The sequence below is a fragment of the Lactuca serriola genome, chromosome 8, assembly GCF_051521515.1.
Source record: "Lactuca serriola cultivar US96UC23 chromosome 8, Lser_US96UC23_V15, whole genome shotgun sequence".
Lineage (NCBI taxonomy): Eukaryota > Viridiplantae > Streptophyta > Magnoliopsida > Asterales > Asteraceae > Lactuca > Lactuca serriola.
The window spans coordinates 69,200,053-69,213,299 of record NC_136415.1 but is presented as its reverse complement, the minus strand read 5'-3'; the positions used below and the strand labels follow the sequence as shown (position 1 = coordinate 69,213,299).

General features: G+C 31.0%; 1 protein-coding gene across 5 annotated transcripts; it reads left to right on the top strand.

Moving 5' to 3' along the window:
• Positions 1-4,231: 4,231 nt before the first annotated feature.
• On the top strand, positions 4,232-8,331 carry LOC145065980 (putative methyltransferase PMT5). 5 transcript variants are annotated; one of them, XR_013688592.1, is made up of 10 exons: positions 4,237-4,442; positions 4,719-5,590; positions 5,675-5,810; positions 5,912-6,152; positions 6,248-6,452; positions 6,531-6,697; positions 6,787-7,093; positions 7,162-7,294; positions 7,616-7,824; positions 8,023-8,331. XR_013688592.1 is itself a non-coding variant. In XM_079013116.1 (9 exons), exons 2-9 carry the CDS (start codon positions 5,070-5,072, stop codon positions 7,763-7,765), a joined length of 1,860 nt encoding a protein of 619 aa, XP_078869242.1. In that variant the 5' UTR covers positions 4,237-4,442; positions 4,719-5,069; the 3' UTR covers positions 7,766-8,331. The 5 variants fall into 5 exon arrangements, 4 of the variants coding, with proteins under 4 accessions (XP_078869245.1, XP_078869242.1, XP_078869243.1 ...); XM_079013116.1 differs by having other exon boundaries at positions 7,616-8,331; XM_079013117.1 differs by lacking the exon at positions 4,237-4,442 and adding an exon at positions 4,533-4,625 and having other exon boundaries at positions 7,616-8,331.
• The last annotated feature ends 4,916 nt before the right edge of the window (positions 8,332-13,247 follow it).

Below are 13,247 nucleotides of genomic sequence, written 5' to 3'. Positions count from 1 at the left end.
TATTTAATATAACTTTTATTTAATTACAGTAACATTATTAGGACCTTAAAATAATTATTTGGGCTATTATTATGAGTAATATTGAGTGTTATTTAACGCTTATATAATAGTAATAATAGCTAGACTATTAATTAGTCGCGGTTAACATTAAAAACTAAACCCTAGTGGTATTGATACTAGGTTTTGTCGAGGAAAATTGTTTTGAGATAACGAAGTGTTGTCTGAGTTCGGAATCACCACCTAATCAAGTGAGTGCATGGTCCCTTTCATCTTACACATAGATATGAAATATTTTATATAAACTACGTGTTATGTGTGAATATTATCTGTATAATTGCTATCTATGCTGGATGAACGATTTTATACATGTTTTAATTGATTTAAACTGTATATGTATTTTATATCTACGATAATGTTTGGGGTAAAACATGGGTAGATGTAATAGATGGAGTATGAGTTGGATGATGAGTTGAGATGTGAAATAGACCATGAGGTGAGGGTGAGAGGTGGACGATGTGAGAAACATTTTTCCCAAATGATGGCCCCGTCATTCAGCAAAGTATGGATGACAAACACAGACTATTCTAGACAGTCCAGTGGAACGCTAGCAGGCTCGCAACCTGTAGGTGTTGTGAACGATGTGTTCACCGGTGTACTCTAAAAACCCATTGACATGTATTGCGAGTGGATACTGTCGATAAACGAAATAGCCCTGACAGTTATGGATTTAGTGTCTGTTGAGAAAACCCTGGCAGTTATGGATTTAGTGCCCGTTGAGTAAACCCTGGCAACGATGGATTTCGTGCCGATTCCTTAGGATGATCCTTAGGAATGAATTAACGAGGAGTAGTTGATTCTTAGGGTAGACCCTTAAGAGTAAAGAAGATAATGGAGATGGGTAATTGGGTTAACTATTTGACGATTAAACATAATAATTATATTATTGTGGGTTGAAAACTCTATGTACTCACCAGGTTTCCCAACCTGACCCACTCAGTTTATTTATATCATAGGTGTTGATATGAAGTCACATTACACTGAGAGATTAAGGAGATATAGATCACTAGTGATAATGAATGTAAGTTTTGTTTATGTTTATGTTTCTGTATTGACGATGACATCCCGAATGTTTTAAAATGAATAAAAATACATTTCTTCAGAAATGCTTTGATAACATATTTATCATGTTTTACTGGGAACAAATTCCGCAACATTTTTATTAAAAGAAGTACTCTGATTTTTATAACGCGTAAAGAAAATCAGTTTTTTCTGGCCGTGAAAAATGGGGATGTCAAATTATATCATATAATAGATTAAGTATGTCGAGACTAAAATATATTTACATAAGACAAATTTTAAAATATAGATATGTAATCATTGTGTTATTAAAACATGTTAAAAATCATATTAACAATGTCTTTCCAGCAAATTTTATTTATGACGCTAGGGTAAATGATGTTACTATGAGTATATTCGAGTCTTCTTAATTTTAAAGGTATTGTTCATTATCTTTTGTTTAAAGTAGAAGTTAGTTTGTGATATCATATAATAATAGATTAAGTATGTGAGATTAAAATATATTTACATAAGACAAATTTTAAAAAATAAATTAAAAGAAAAAAATAAAAACGTGAAGGAAAATTTTAGGATTTCAAAAACTCTAGGATATATTTGATCTCAATATTTTATATTAATTTATTTGATAAATTGGATTGATACTTTTAAATTTATAAACTATAAAATAAGAAAAAAAAACGTAAAATTTGAGACATGTATACAAAAATATAGTAATGCAAAAGTAATATTGAAATTAACATTCAAAATATGGTAAATAAAATTATAATTAATAAACAATAAATTAAAAAAAAAAACTTTATAAGCTAATAGTTAGTCCAAGTAGTTTTTAAAATGTTAGCTTATACATTACTTTTTGTTTTCAAATATGACAATCTAAAAAGCCCTAAAAATAAATTAGTTTAAATTGATAATTTTTTGTTTGCAAAAAATAATGAAAATACAATATGAAAATCATAAAAACTACATGTAAGATGGATATTTGAAGTGATATATACATAAAATCATAACAATTATATATGTATATACATAAAAACCTCCTATATTAATATTTACCAGTAAAATAAAACCAAAATATGAGTTTTTAAGAAAATTACCAACTAAATATTTTTGTTGCATATGTATTTGTTTTTTAATATGAACATATGCTAATTTGGATAAAACCAGTTAGTTAAGAAGTGAAAAATCAATAGTATAGTTTCATAAAGAGAAGATAATAGAACAAAAATAATCGACATAAATATAAAATTTGATATGTTTTCACATACAATCAAGAAAATATAAAAGATACGTATTTCATATCATATTTTTGATAATTTCTCATAAAAATTTTTAAATTTAGCTTCATTTGAAACGTAAATAATAACATATAAGTTTTTCTACACATAAAAATAATATAAAGATTTTTTCATATTTAAATATATATAACTGGTCGTATTTTTCTAATGACATCCATAGAATATGCTTACTTGCAAATCCTAGACTTATTATTAATAAACATTACATCATCCCATCAATCGACGACCAATGTTAAACAATGAGTATCATATTTTGTAGATCAAAACGGTTCAACAACTTCACTCACTTGATTATTTATTTACTAAATCCAGTATTATTAACTTTTTGAGTTTTAAAAATAATATATTTGTTAAATCTTGAATCAGTCAATAAATTATCTAATTTCTTGAATTTCATACATACTTTTATTTGGAATGACATAAGGTTACGACATAAAGTTAAAAGAATTATGCCGCAATTTTGAGACAAAAAGGTATATAGGAATACACATTTTGTGTAATAAATGAGGCTTTTGCATGTATATGGCATATTTATGTTGTGTGTACGTGAGTTTAATTTCTATAAAACGTGGAATCATATGTAATATATCGTTTTCGTGTTGTTATTCCACAATATAATCACTTAATCACCATAACCCTACGTTAAAAACATTTTATGCTATTTTGGGATGTTTGGGGTTGCTTATTAAAAGCAAGTTATGTTTTTTTAAATGATTTATTAATTTACGAAAATATATACAAATTGTTTTAACTAGCTTATTCGTGATTGGCTATGAAAAAAGAAATTTGAGGCTAGGATCCATATGATCTTTTACAGTTAAAAGAGTTAAAAAAGTGAAAAAAAATACTAGTAAACTATTTTTAATATATAATACTTTGAATCAAATCAGTTAGAAGAAAATAACTTATGAGAAACCGATTATTCAAATCAATAAATAATTATTGTTTCATTATATCAAATACTAAATCGTAATCGCAATAAACTAATATATAAAACTCTTAATATATTTGTTTTGAAAATGATAAAGCATATCTTATTTGACTAGGTGTAAAACCAATGTATTACACGTGTTTATTAAAAATAAAAATTTAATATGAATCTATATAAACATTAAATATTTTATAAAATAATGTTTTTCCATAACAAAATGTAATCTTTTGAAGCATTTATGAAACAAATCAAATCGTTTGAAACATTTATGACAATTTATTATCAAACTAATAAAAAGATAATCTTATATATATATATATATATATATATATATATATATATATATATATATATATTACCCATTGGAATTTTTTGGAAATTTATTTTAAAAAAATTGAAATCTCCAAACAGAGCAAGTGGAAAATAACAAATTTAAAAATCTTAAAAAATGACATTTGTCAAAATGAAAGAGAAAATGACAAATGGCAAAAATATTTTCGTAGGATTTATAAAAATTTTGTTTATTTAAAAGATGCATAATTTTCTCTTAACTCTGAAATCATCTACATACTTTTATGAATCACATCGACAATTCTTTAATATGTTATAAAAATCTAAATATAAAGTTTAAGCAAAAACCTCTAATTTTCCTTGCTTTTCAGTTTTCATGTTCTACTAATAGTATATGATGCATTACTAATTGTACCTTTTATTATATTGCATTATCAAATTAAAAGCAAATAAAGTAATGAATTTACGAACTGTTCTATTTATATTTTTACAAAACTATACAAATTTAATGTTTACACTTTTATAATTAAATTCAATGTGTTATTTGTCAAAATTTAATCAAATTACTTAAAATAATAAAATTTCTTCTTCTACACCTAGAAAAACTGTAACATTGAATAATATTGAAATTTTGAAAACGATTAACCGAAATTACTGGACTCTCTTTCTCTTTCTCCTCCTAGAGAAACTGCTCTCTCTCTCTCTCTCTCTCTCTCTCTCTCTCTCTCTCATATTGTCAATGGTGAATCAGAACTACTGTTGAGCGTTATCCCCCAAAAAGCTTAACAGAATCTCCGCATCTACGTAATTACATTCATCTCTATCTATTCAACACTTTCAACCGCCTGGTAATTCCTTTGAAAACCCTAATCATTATGGTAGTTATTGGATTTCTTTTACATTTATTGTCTGTTAAGATTGGTGTGCGTGACTTTGTATTTATTGCATTTTGGTTGCGTGTTCCAGCTGTATTGATTGATTTTGTTTGTATCCGGTTGGTTCAGATCCGTCTCGGTTCTGTGAAAAATCATGTGAATTTTGGTGCCACTTTTAAATTTGTGTATGTTCTTTCGCATTTTTATATTATATTAGGTTGTAACACGAAGTTCTGATGACAATTGTAGGTTTGATCTGAAGATATTTCTGCTAGAATTTGTTTATGAACTGGAAATTGTTTGTTTCTGCAATTGAAGAATCTGAGGGTGATTGGTTGCTCGATCTACTTCAGTGATTGCCATTGTCCCTTATAATCGCGATTCGAGGGTTTGCTGACATGAGAATTTGCGATTTGATGTGATGATCGTAGATAACTTCCATTTCCCTTCGAAAATTAACTATTTCCTAACTGATACTTCCGAGAGCTGTTATGTCATGATACGTCACCATTACGTATTTTTGGGAAAGTTAAGGTGAAACGATAGTTTAGAAAGTGCTTTCGAAAGCCAAATTTGTGAAAGTGGGCTGCATATTTGGATATGAGAAGGCGCTTGATTAAAAAACTGTGTATGGTTTTTGGCCCTAGATTGCCAAGGATATGGTTAATCCTTTGTCTTGCTAGTGTTTTTGTACTTATTGTTTTCTCCAGTTCTTCTTCTTCATCTTCTTCTAGTTCCTTCGACTCTGTCACAGTGACTGTAAAGCCAGACATTTATGCAAACTACAGAAGACTAAAAGAGCAAGCAATAACCGACTATTTGGATTTAACTAGTTTATCTTCAGGGTCTAGTAACCTGAAAGATCTTAGGCTCTGTGGAAAAGAAAGAGAACACTATGTTCCTTGCTACAATGTATCTGCAAATATGTTAACTGGGTTCACAAATGGTGATGAGTTTGATCGACATTGTGAAGTATCACAAGGTGAACCATACTGCTTGGTTCGCCCTCCAAAAGACTATAAAACCCCTCTGAGTTGGCCAGTTGGTAGAGATGTGATATGGAATGAAAATGTCAAGATAACAAAAGACCAATTCCTTTCTTCTGGGAGCATGACAAAAAGGTAACATTTTTAACATGATGTTGGATGGAATTTTCTGACCTCTGAATACCCCTTTTGATATTTTCCCACTTCATCATCTTTTAGGTTAATGCTAATGGAAGAGAACCAAATTTCTTTCCACTCAGATGATGGATTAATGTTTGATGGTGTCAAAGATTACTCCCACCAAGTTGCAGAAATGATAGGACTAGGGAGTGATACTGAATTTCATCAAGCTGGTGTAAGTGCTCCAAATCTTTTCTTGATTACATAACAAGTGAGTTATGAGTATGCAATTAACAGTATATTAGTATATTAATATATCACACTATTTCTTAATAGGTACGCACAGTATTAGATGTTGGTTGTGGGTTTGGAAGCTTTGGGGCTCATTTGCTTTCACTGAAACTAATGACTGTATGTATGGCTGCATATGAGTTGACTGGTAGTCAAGTTCAAATATCACTTGAAAGAGGTCTTCCAGCTATAATTGGCAACTTCAATTCTAGACAGCTTCCATTTCCATCATTGTCATATGACATGGTTCATTGTGCAGAATGTGGTATTCTATGGGATGCCAAAGGTACCCATTAATCAACACCTTACAAGGGGGTATACTTGTCTTTTTCCAAGTAAAAGTATTATTTCTTTCTTGTTAACAATGATTTCATGGATCAGATGGATTGTTTCTTATTGAAGCTGATCGTGTACTTAAGCCTGGAGGCTACTTTGTTTTACATGGAAGTTCTTTAAGTACAAAAAAAGGAAGCATGGCTAGTCCTATTGAAGAATTCACCCGTAAAATCTGTTGGACATTTATAGCTCAACAAGAAGACACTTTCATCTGGCAGAAAACAAGTGACCCTCAATGCTACTCATCTAGGTGAGGACAATAATTTTAGGTAAAACACTAAAACTAATCAAATCTTTGTAGAGATTTATTTCTTTTTTCCATTTTTAGCATGCAGGGTGTAATTCCCCCTTGTAGAGAAGAAAGAGAGGATCTACAGTCATATTATCAGCCACTTGCATCTTGTGTGAGTGGGACTACAAGCAAACGATGGGTACCTATTCAGAACAGGTCTTCCAGTTCCCAAATTACCCCTGCTGAGCTTGAATTATATGGAAAGTATTGTTCTTATGCAACTTCTGTTCTATTTACTCTAGGGTTAAATTTAGATTAAACCCTTTAACCCTTTAAATTTTGATTGCAGGAATTCAGCAGGATGAATTCTATGAAGATTTTGAAACTTCATTATCAGCTTTGAGAAACTACTGGTCTTTGCTTACACCATTAATTTTTTCTGATCATCCAAAAAGACCAGGTGATGAAGATCCTTTACCTCCATATAACATGATAAGAAATGTGATGGACATGAATGCACATTATGGTGGATTAAATTCTGCATTTCTTGAAGAAGGAAAATCAGTTTGGGTGATGAATGTTGTTCCCATTAGAGCTCCTAATACTAATACACTCTCGGTTATACTCGATCAAGGTTTCGCGGGTGTTTTGCATGATTGGTAAGAACTTGATTTAATTAACATTTTTATTTTGGGTCCTTTATAAATTTGTATTTAATTAATTGTAGGTGTGAACCCTTTCCCACTTATCCACGAACATATGACATGCTTCATGCAAATGGGCTCCTTTCGTATCTTGTGTCAGAAAGATGCAGCATCACAAACCTACTTTTGGAGATGGATCGTATCCTACGCCCTGAGGTACACAACACAGATATGACATGACCTGACATGACAAAACATATTACTTCATTTTTTCACCAAAATGGTGTGATTTTTGGTGAAACACACACAAAGTTAAAGGACCAAATTGTAAAAAAGAAAAGTTCAACACCGGATTTTTTTGTCATGAATAGTAAAACACCAAATTCACTACACATGGTGTGTTGGATTGGAGTGATAGTGATTGAACACAAAAAATGGGACATAGGCTTGTTCTCAAATCTCTTTGTCTGTGCAAAAGACGAGATTGCCCTCCTCATCAATATGTCATAATGTTGACACTCTTTTGTTGACTTTTAGGGATGGGTTGTTCTCTCGGATGAAGTGGGGTCCATAGAGAAGGCACGTATGATTGCTACACAAATACGATGGGAAGCAAGGGTCATTGATCTTGAAAATGGTAGTGACCAAAGAATACTCGTTTGCCAAAAGCCATTTGTAAGAAAATGAATCATGCAACCCATGAAACATCCAACATTCCTCGAATCATCCGATGCTAGAAAACTCTGGTAACTACTTTGTACTGTGTTTGACATGCATTACACTTTGACTCAGACGCAGGATTACAAATTATACTTTTTGCGACAGAACAAGATCTTTTGTCTGTGCAAAAGGCGTGAATGTCATCGTCCTGTTATTGAAAATAGGCCTAGAAAGTTTGTCTAGTCATTGAGTGATAATGATACTAGATTTCTAATGATGTGTAGGAGGCGAAAGTTAGGTGAGAGGGTTTATAGAGTTGATATTTTTGGCATGGGATATTGGTAGATAAAAAAAGAAATTGAAAGTGAAAGTGAAAGTGAAGCAATTACGAGATGTAGATTAAAGAAAGTTTTGGTGCCACGTAGTCTTGATTATCTTTTTTTTGAAACTTTTCCAAAGGAATTGTAGCAATTCATTCACCCAAATTTGCTTTTGTTTTTTGTTTCTTTGATCATTTTTGTAACCCGAATTACGTTTTGTATTGAACATCATCATCTCTTGAGTGAATAGGTGGCTTTGGGCGCATTTTGTTATGGCTTTGAAGTGTTTTAATTGGATCATTTGTCACAAAAATGGTAAAAATTAGATTTAATTTTTATGTTTGAGTTGTAGGAAAACAAATTATTATGTTATTGAGGTGGAAAGATATATTATTATTGTTTTATTTATGATATCGAGTTGAAAAAAAAATGGAATGGCATGTGGCAATTTCTTCGAGAAGAAAAAGGAATCAAACTCATGAAGACGATTCTCCAAGATTTGTTGTCATTAGAATTCCTACGTTACTTAATTTCTTGGGAGCCGTTCCAAAAAAACAATTTCCTGGGTATTATCACGAGAGAATATTCAACTTTTTAGATATATTTATAGAATTGGTCCTATGCTTTCCGATAATATGCAATTTTGGTCCATATTCTGAATTTCTTGCAAGGATCATCTTTGAGGTTTTATTTTCTTGTAGTTTCAGTCCATCAGGGCTCATATTGGAAACTACCCGTTAAATCTTTGTAAATACACCAATTTATGCTATTTTGTTTTACATTGTCACTTTTATTATTAGTTAGAAAACTAAATCAAAATGAATAAAAACAAGGAACCTATATTGAACCCATATGAAAATGAAACCATCCATATTTCATGTTCAATGATAAAATAACAAAAAGAGATTAAGACAACATGCCAGTTAACATCAAATAGTTAATGAAGTCTTTGTCTACACGGATGATACAATTATCCTCGGGGAGTGGTCACATGACTATAAAAATATTGTTTGAATTTTACGGTGCTTCTACCTTGCTTATGGACTTAAATTTGATTTCGAAATAGTCGGTTATCGGGTGTCATAATCAATTCGAGTGAAGTATAGTGGGGGTGGTAGGCTGCTCTACAATTCAACATCCTTCCTTATACTTAGGGCTTACGATTAGGGATGAAAGTGGGTCCAAACCCGGACCGGATGGACCCGGATCCGGAAAACCCGGAATCGGTTAACGAGATTTTATAGAACCGGTTCTGGTTCGGTTCCGGGTATGGTTCCAGGTAAAGTGGGTCTAGAACCGGAAAACCCGGAAATATCAAAGTGGGTAGGTTGGAACCGGATAAAGTGGGTTTAGACCCGAAAAACCCGAAAAAACCGGAATTTTTTGGTAATTACTTACTACTTAGTGGGTTGAACTTTGAAAATTTTCATATTGATATCCCGACTTTGGGGGGGCTGTAACTTATTGAATACGAAACCACAATTAACAAAATTAGAGTCTAAAATCATGTACAAACTCTAAAATACACTCTGGAAAAACTCGCATGTCAATCCGAATTTAAACGAATGAGATATACTTGTGTTAATATTTTCACATAATACAAAGTACAAAAACAAATAGCTGAAAAGTTGAAAATTTTCAGTTTTGATATCCCGACTTCGGAGGACTGTAAATCATTGAATGTTAAACCAAAAATGACAAAATTATAGTCTAAACTCATGTACAAACTGTAAACTAGAAGTTGGAAAAAACCACATGTCAATCCGACTTCAAACGAATTAGATATGTATGTTTTAAAACTTTCACCGAATACAAAAAAACTAAAAAACTAAAAAACTAAAAACTTTCAGCTTTGGTATCTCAACTTTTGAGGACTGTAAGTCAATGAATATAAAACTAAAAATGACAAATTTATAGTCTAGAATCATGTACAAACTCTAAACTACATGTTGGAAAAAACTGTATGTCAATTGGAGTTGAAACGAATAAGATATGCATCTTGTAAACGTTTCACAAAAAGTGGTTCCGGCCCTAAAAGTGGTTCCGGTTCCAAAAACGGGTTCCGGATTTTAGACCCGGTTTACCCGGACCAAATGGACCCAAACCCGGATTACCCGGAACCCGGATAAAGCCAATTTTTAAACCCGGAACCGGACCCGGTTCTATATATTCCGGTTCTAACGGGTCCGGTTCCGGTTCGGTTCCGGTCCGATTTTCCGGTTCTAAATCTCATCCCTACTTACGATTTCCTCTAATATGTCCATGCTTAGATGGTTAAATTGTAAAATGCTAAATTCACTTGTATATGGTGTGTTGGGTTGGAGTGATTGAACCCAAAAAGATATGACATAGACTTGCTCTCACTTTGTCTGCTAGTGCTAAAGACGAGAATGTCGTTCTCATCCTTGTCATAATGCCACTCTTTTGTTCTCATTTAGGAATGGGTTGTTCTCTCGGATGAAGTGGATCCATAGAGAAGAAACGTATGATTGCTACACAAATACGATTGGAAGAAAGGGTCATCAATCTTGGAAATGGTAGTGGCCAAAGAATACTTGTTTGCCAATATTTGTTTCAATGAATCCTCCAACCCACCCAACATAACATACCTTGAATGATCTAATGCTAGAAAACTCCGGTAAATATTCTCCTCTATATTTGTTACATCTTTATATTATTGTATTTGACATGCAATTGGACTTTGGCTTAGACGGATGATTGAAACTAATGTCAATAAGGAAAAAAAATGTATTTATTTGTCCATTCAAAAATATGGAGCATGTTCGGACGTAAATTAAAGAAATTTTTGGTGCCACGTAGTCTTAATTGTCTTTTTTGAAACTTTTCCTAAGGAATTGTAGCAATTCATTCATCTCGATTTGTTTTTGTTTTTGTTTCTTTGATCATTTAGTAACCATGATTACGTTTTGTATTGAACATCATCTCTTGAGTGAATAGGTGGCTTTGGACACATTTTGTTACGGTTTTGAAGTGTTTTAATTTGATCATCTCTCACAAAAATGGTTAATATTAGATTCATCTTTTTATATTTGGGTTAGAGGGAAAAAAGGACAAAATGTGACATCATAACTTTGTCTTTGTTGCATAAAATATAAATCTATTTATTTTAGTAAAAAAATCAAATTTGATATGACATCCCCTTTAATCCTAGTCTATAAAAGTTAAATTACCCTTTTACCTTTATCCTTATTGATATAAATCTTATAATGTAGCAATAAATCAAGAATGCACAAACTTTCTTTAATTTCACATCATAATTTTGGAAACCGATTCAATTTTTGAAATATATAAATCCTCATTAGATGACAACATCATTTTCATGATTGATTGTTTTTTTTTTTTTTTTTTTTTTTTTCACTTTAAGTAAATTTATATTGCATTGTAAAAAAATCATGATTTTATCAAATATTTAAACACACAGAATGTAGATCGGATTAAATTTCTATCCTTATAAATTAACAAATTTTTATAAATATTTAATTAGTTATTACAATTTTAAATTATCAATAGTGTTATTTTTCTTTTTTGATCGTAATTCAAAATGTATTAACCTAGTATTAAGGATGCAAATGGAGACGAATATTGGTAGGGACTACAATTCTTGTCCCCAAACCCGAAATACGATACCCACAACCATTCTCGTCCCCATCCCGCATAATCCCCAATGGATTTGGGTAAACAATTCCCCGTCGGGTATATGTAACCTGTCGGACACCCAGTCTTATGGATCAAGACTAATTTAATTTGCTTAAGCTTAGCTTTTTTGTTAAGAAAACTTAAAAATAGCCAATGTTCGGTCTGCAATTAGCTTACAAAAATTGAAAAAGCTTAGATACTTAATTCTAAAGTTTCATTTAATTTATTCTAAACTAGTTTATAATCCATGGAAACCATGGTTACAAAATTAATTAAATATTCATAGTAAATTTTATAATTATTAATCAATTATTTTAAAGATATAATTTTATTAATCAAGAGACATTCCAAAATTTTAAAGTTTATTATAACTTCAAATTTAATATATAATTACAAAAATTAAATATTTCTATAAAAAATTTAAAATCTATTATTTAAAACCTTAAAGTCATTAATTGTAATTGTGATTTACCTAATATATCTTTTTGACACATGACATAATATTAATGAGGTGTTATGTTAGAGTGACACATGACAAAAAAAAGATTAAAACTATTCTTTTATTAGTATAAAAAATAAACTTATCAAGCACTTTTATCAAGCAGCTTCCCAAATATAGAATCAACTTAAACAACTTTTAACTTATAATGAGCTCCCTCTCAATTATTTATATCACTAAACCATAATTAAAAGTCATCTTTCCCTTATATATTTGTTTCCCTTCATTTCTTTTATCTACTCGGCTAATGTGGGATTATTATTCATATCTTTTAGCCTATAATATTTATTAGAACACAAAACATTTATGTCTTCTTGATAAAAAATAATAATAATAAATCAACGTACATAAATCAAAGTATGAAACCATTTAGAATCCGTTCAAAGCCAAGAATCGAAATATTTAGGTGTTGTTTGTTTTTTCGAAGCAAAAATGTCTAAAGTTTGCGGACCATCTCTGCAATCTTTTGTAGCAGAAGAAGTGACCAAACGGCTGCAACATGTAATAAAAAGTATGTTTGTTTGTTAACCTCTGCAGACTGCTGCAATAAGTTAAAGTAAGGTGTGAAGATGTTTGAAGTAGAGATTTAAGTGCCACGCTACACAACACATGCGCAACAGTTTTTAAGTCAGAAGTCTTCTGAAAAAACAAACAGCTGCGAAGGGCCAAGTGTTGCGCATGTGCTGTGCAGCGCAACAATAAGTGGTCAAAAGTAGGTTTTTAGAAAAAACAAACAACACCTTACTGTCGACTATTAAGAGAGTTAATTAGTATTATTATTTGGATTCCATGAATTAAACTATACAGAAGTACTAAATTAATTATATACATACATATATCTTTTCTTGCTAGTGTCACTAAAGGTTTTGGCTTTTGTCATTTTAGTGTTACCGGACCCTTTTGCTCCAAGATATCTATTAATAATGTATAACCTTTAAATATCTCTCAAAACTTGAATCAGTAGTATACAAATACTTAGCAGCTTGATAATGAGATTCCACTCTTAGATACCCACAAAAATCACTTCTTCAAC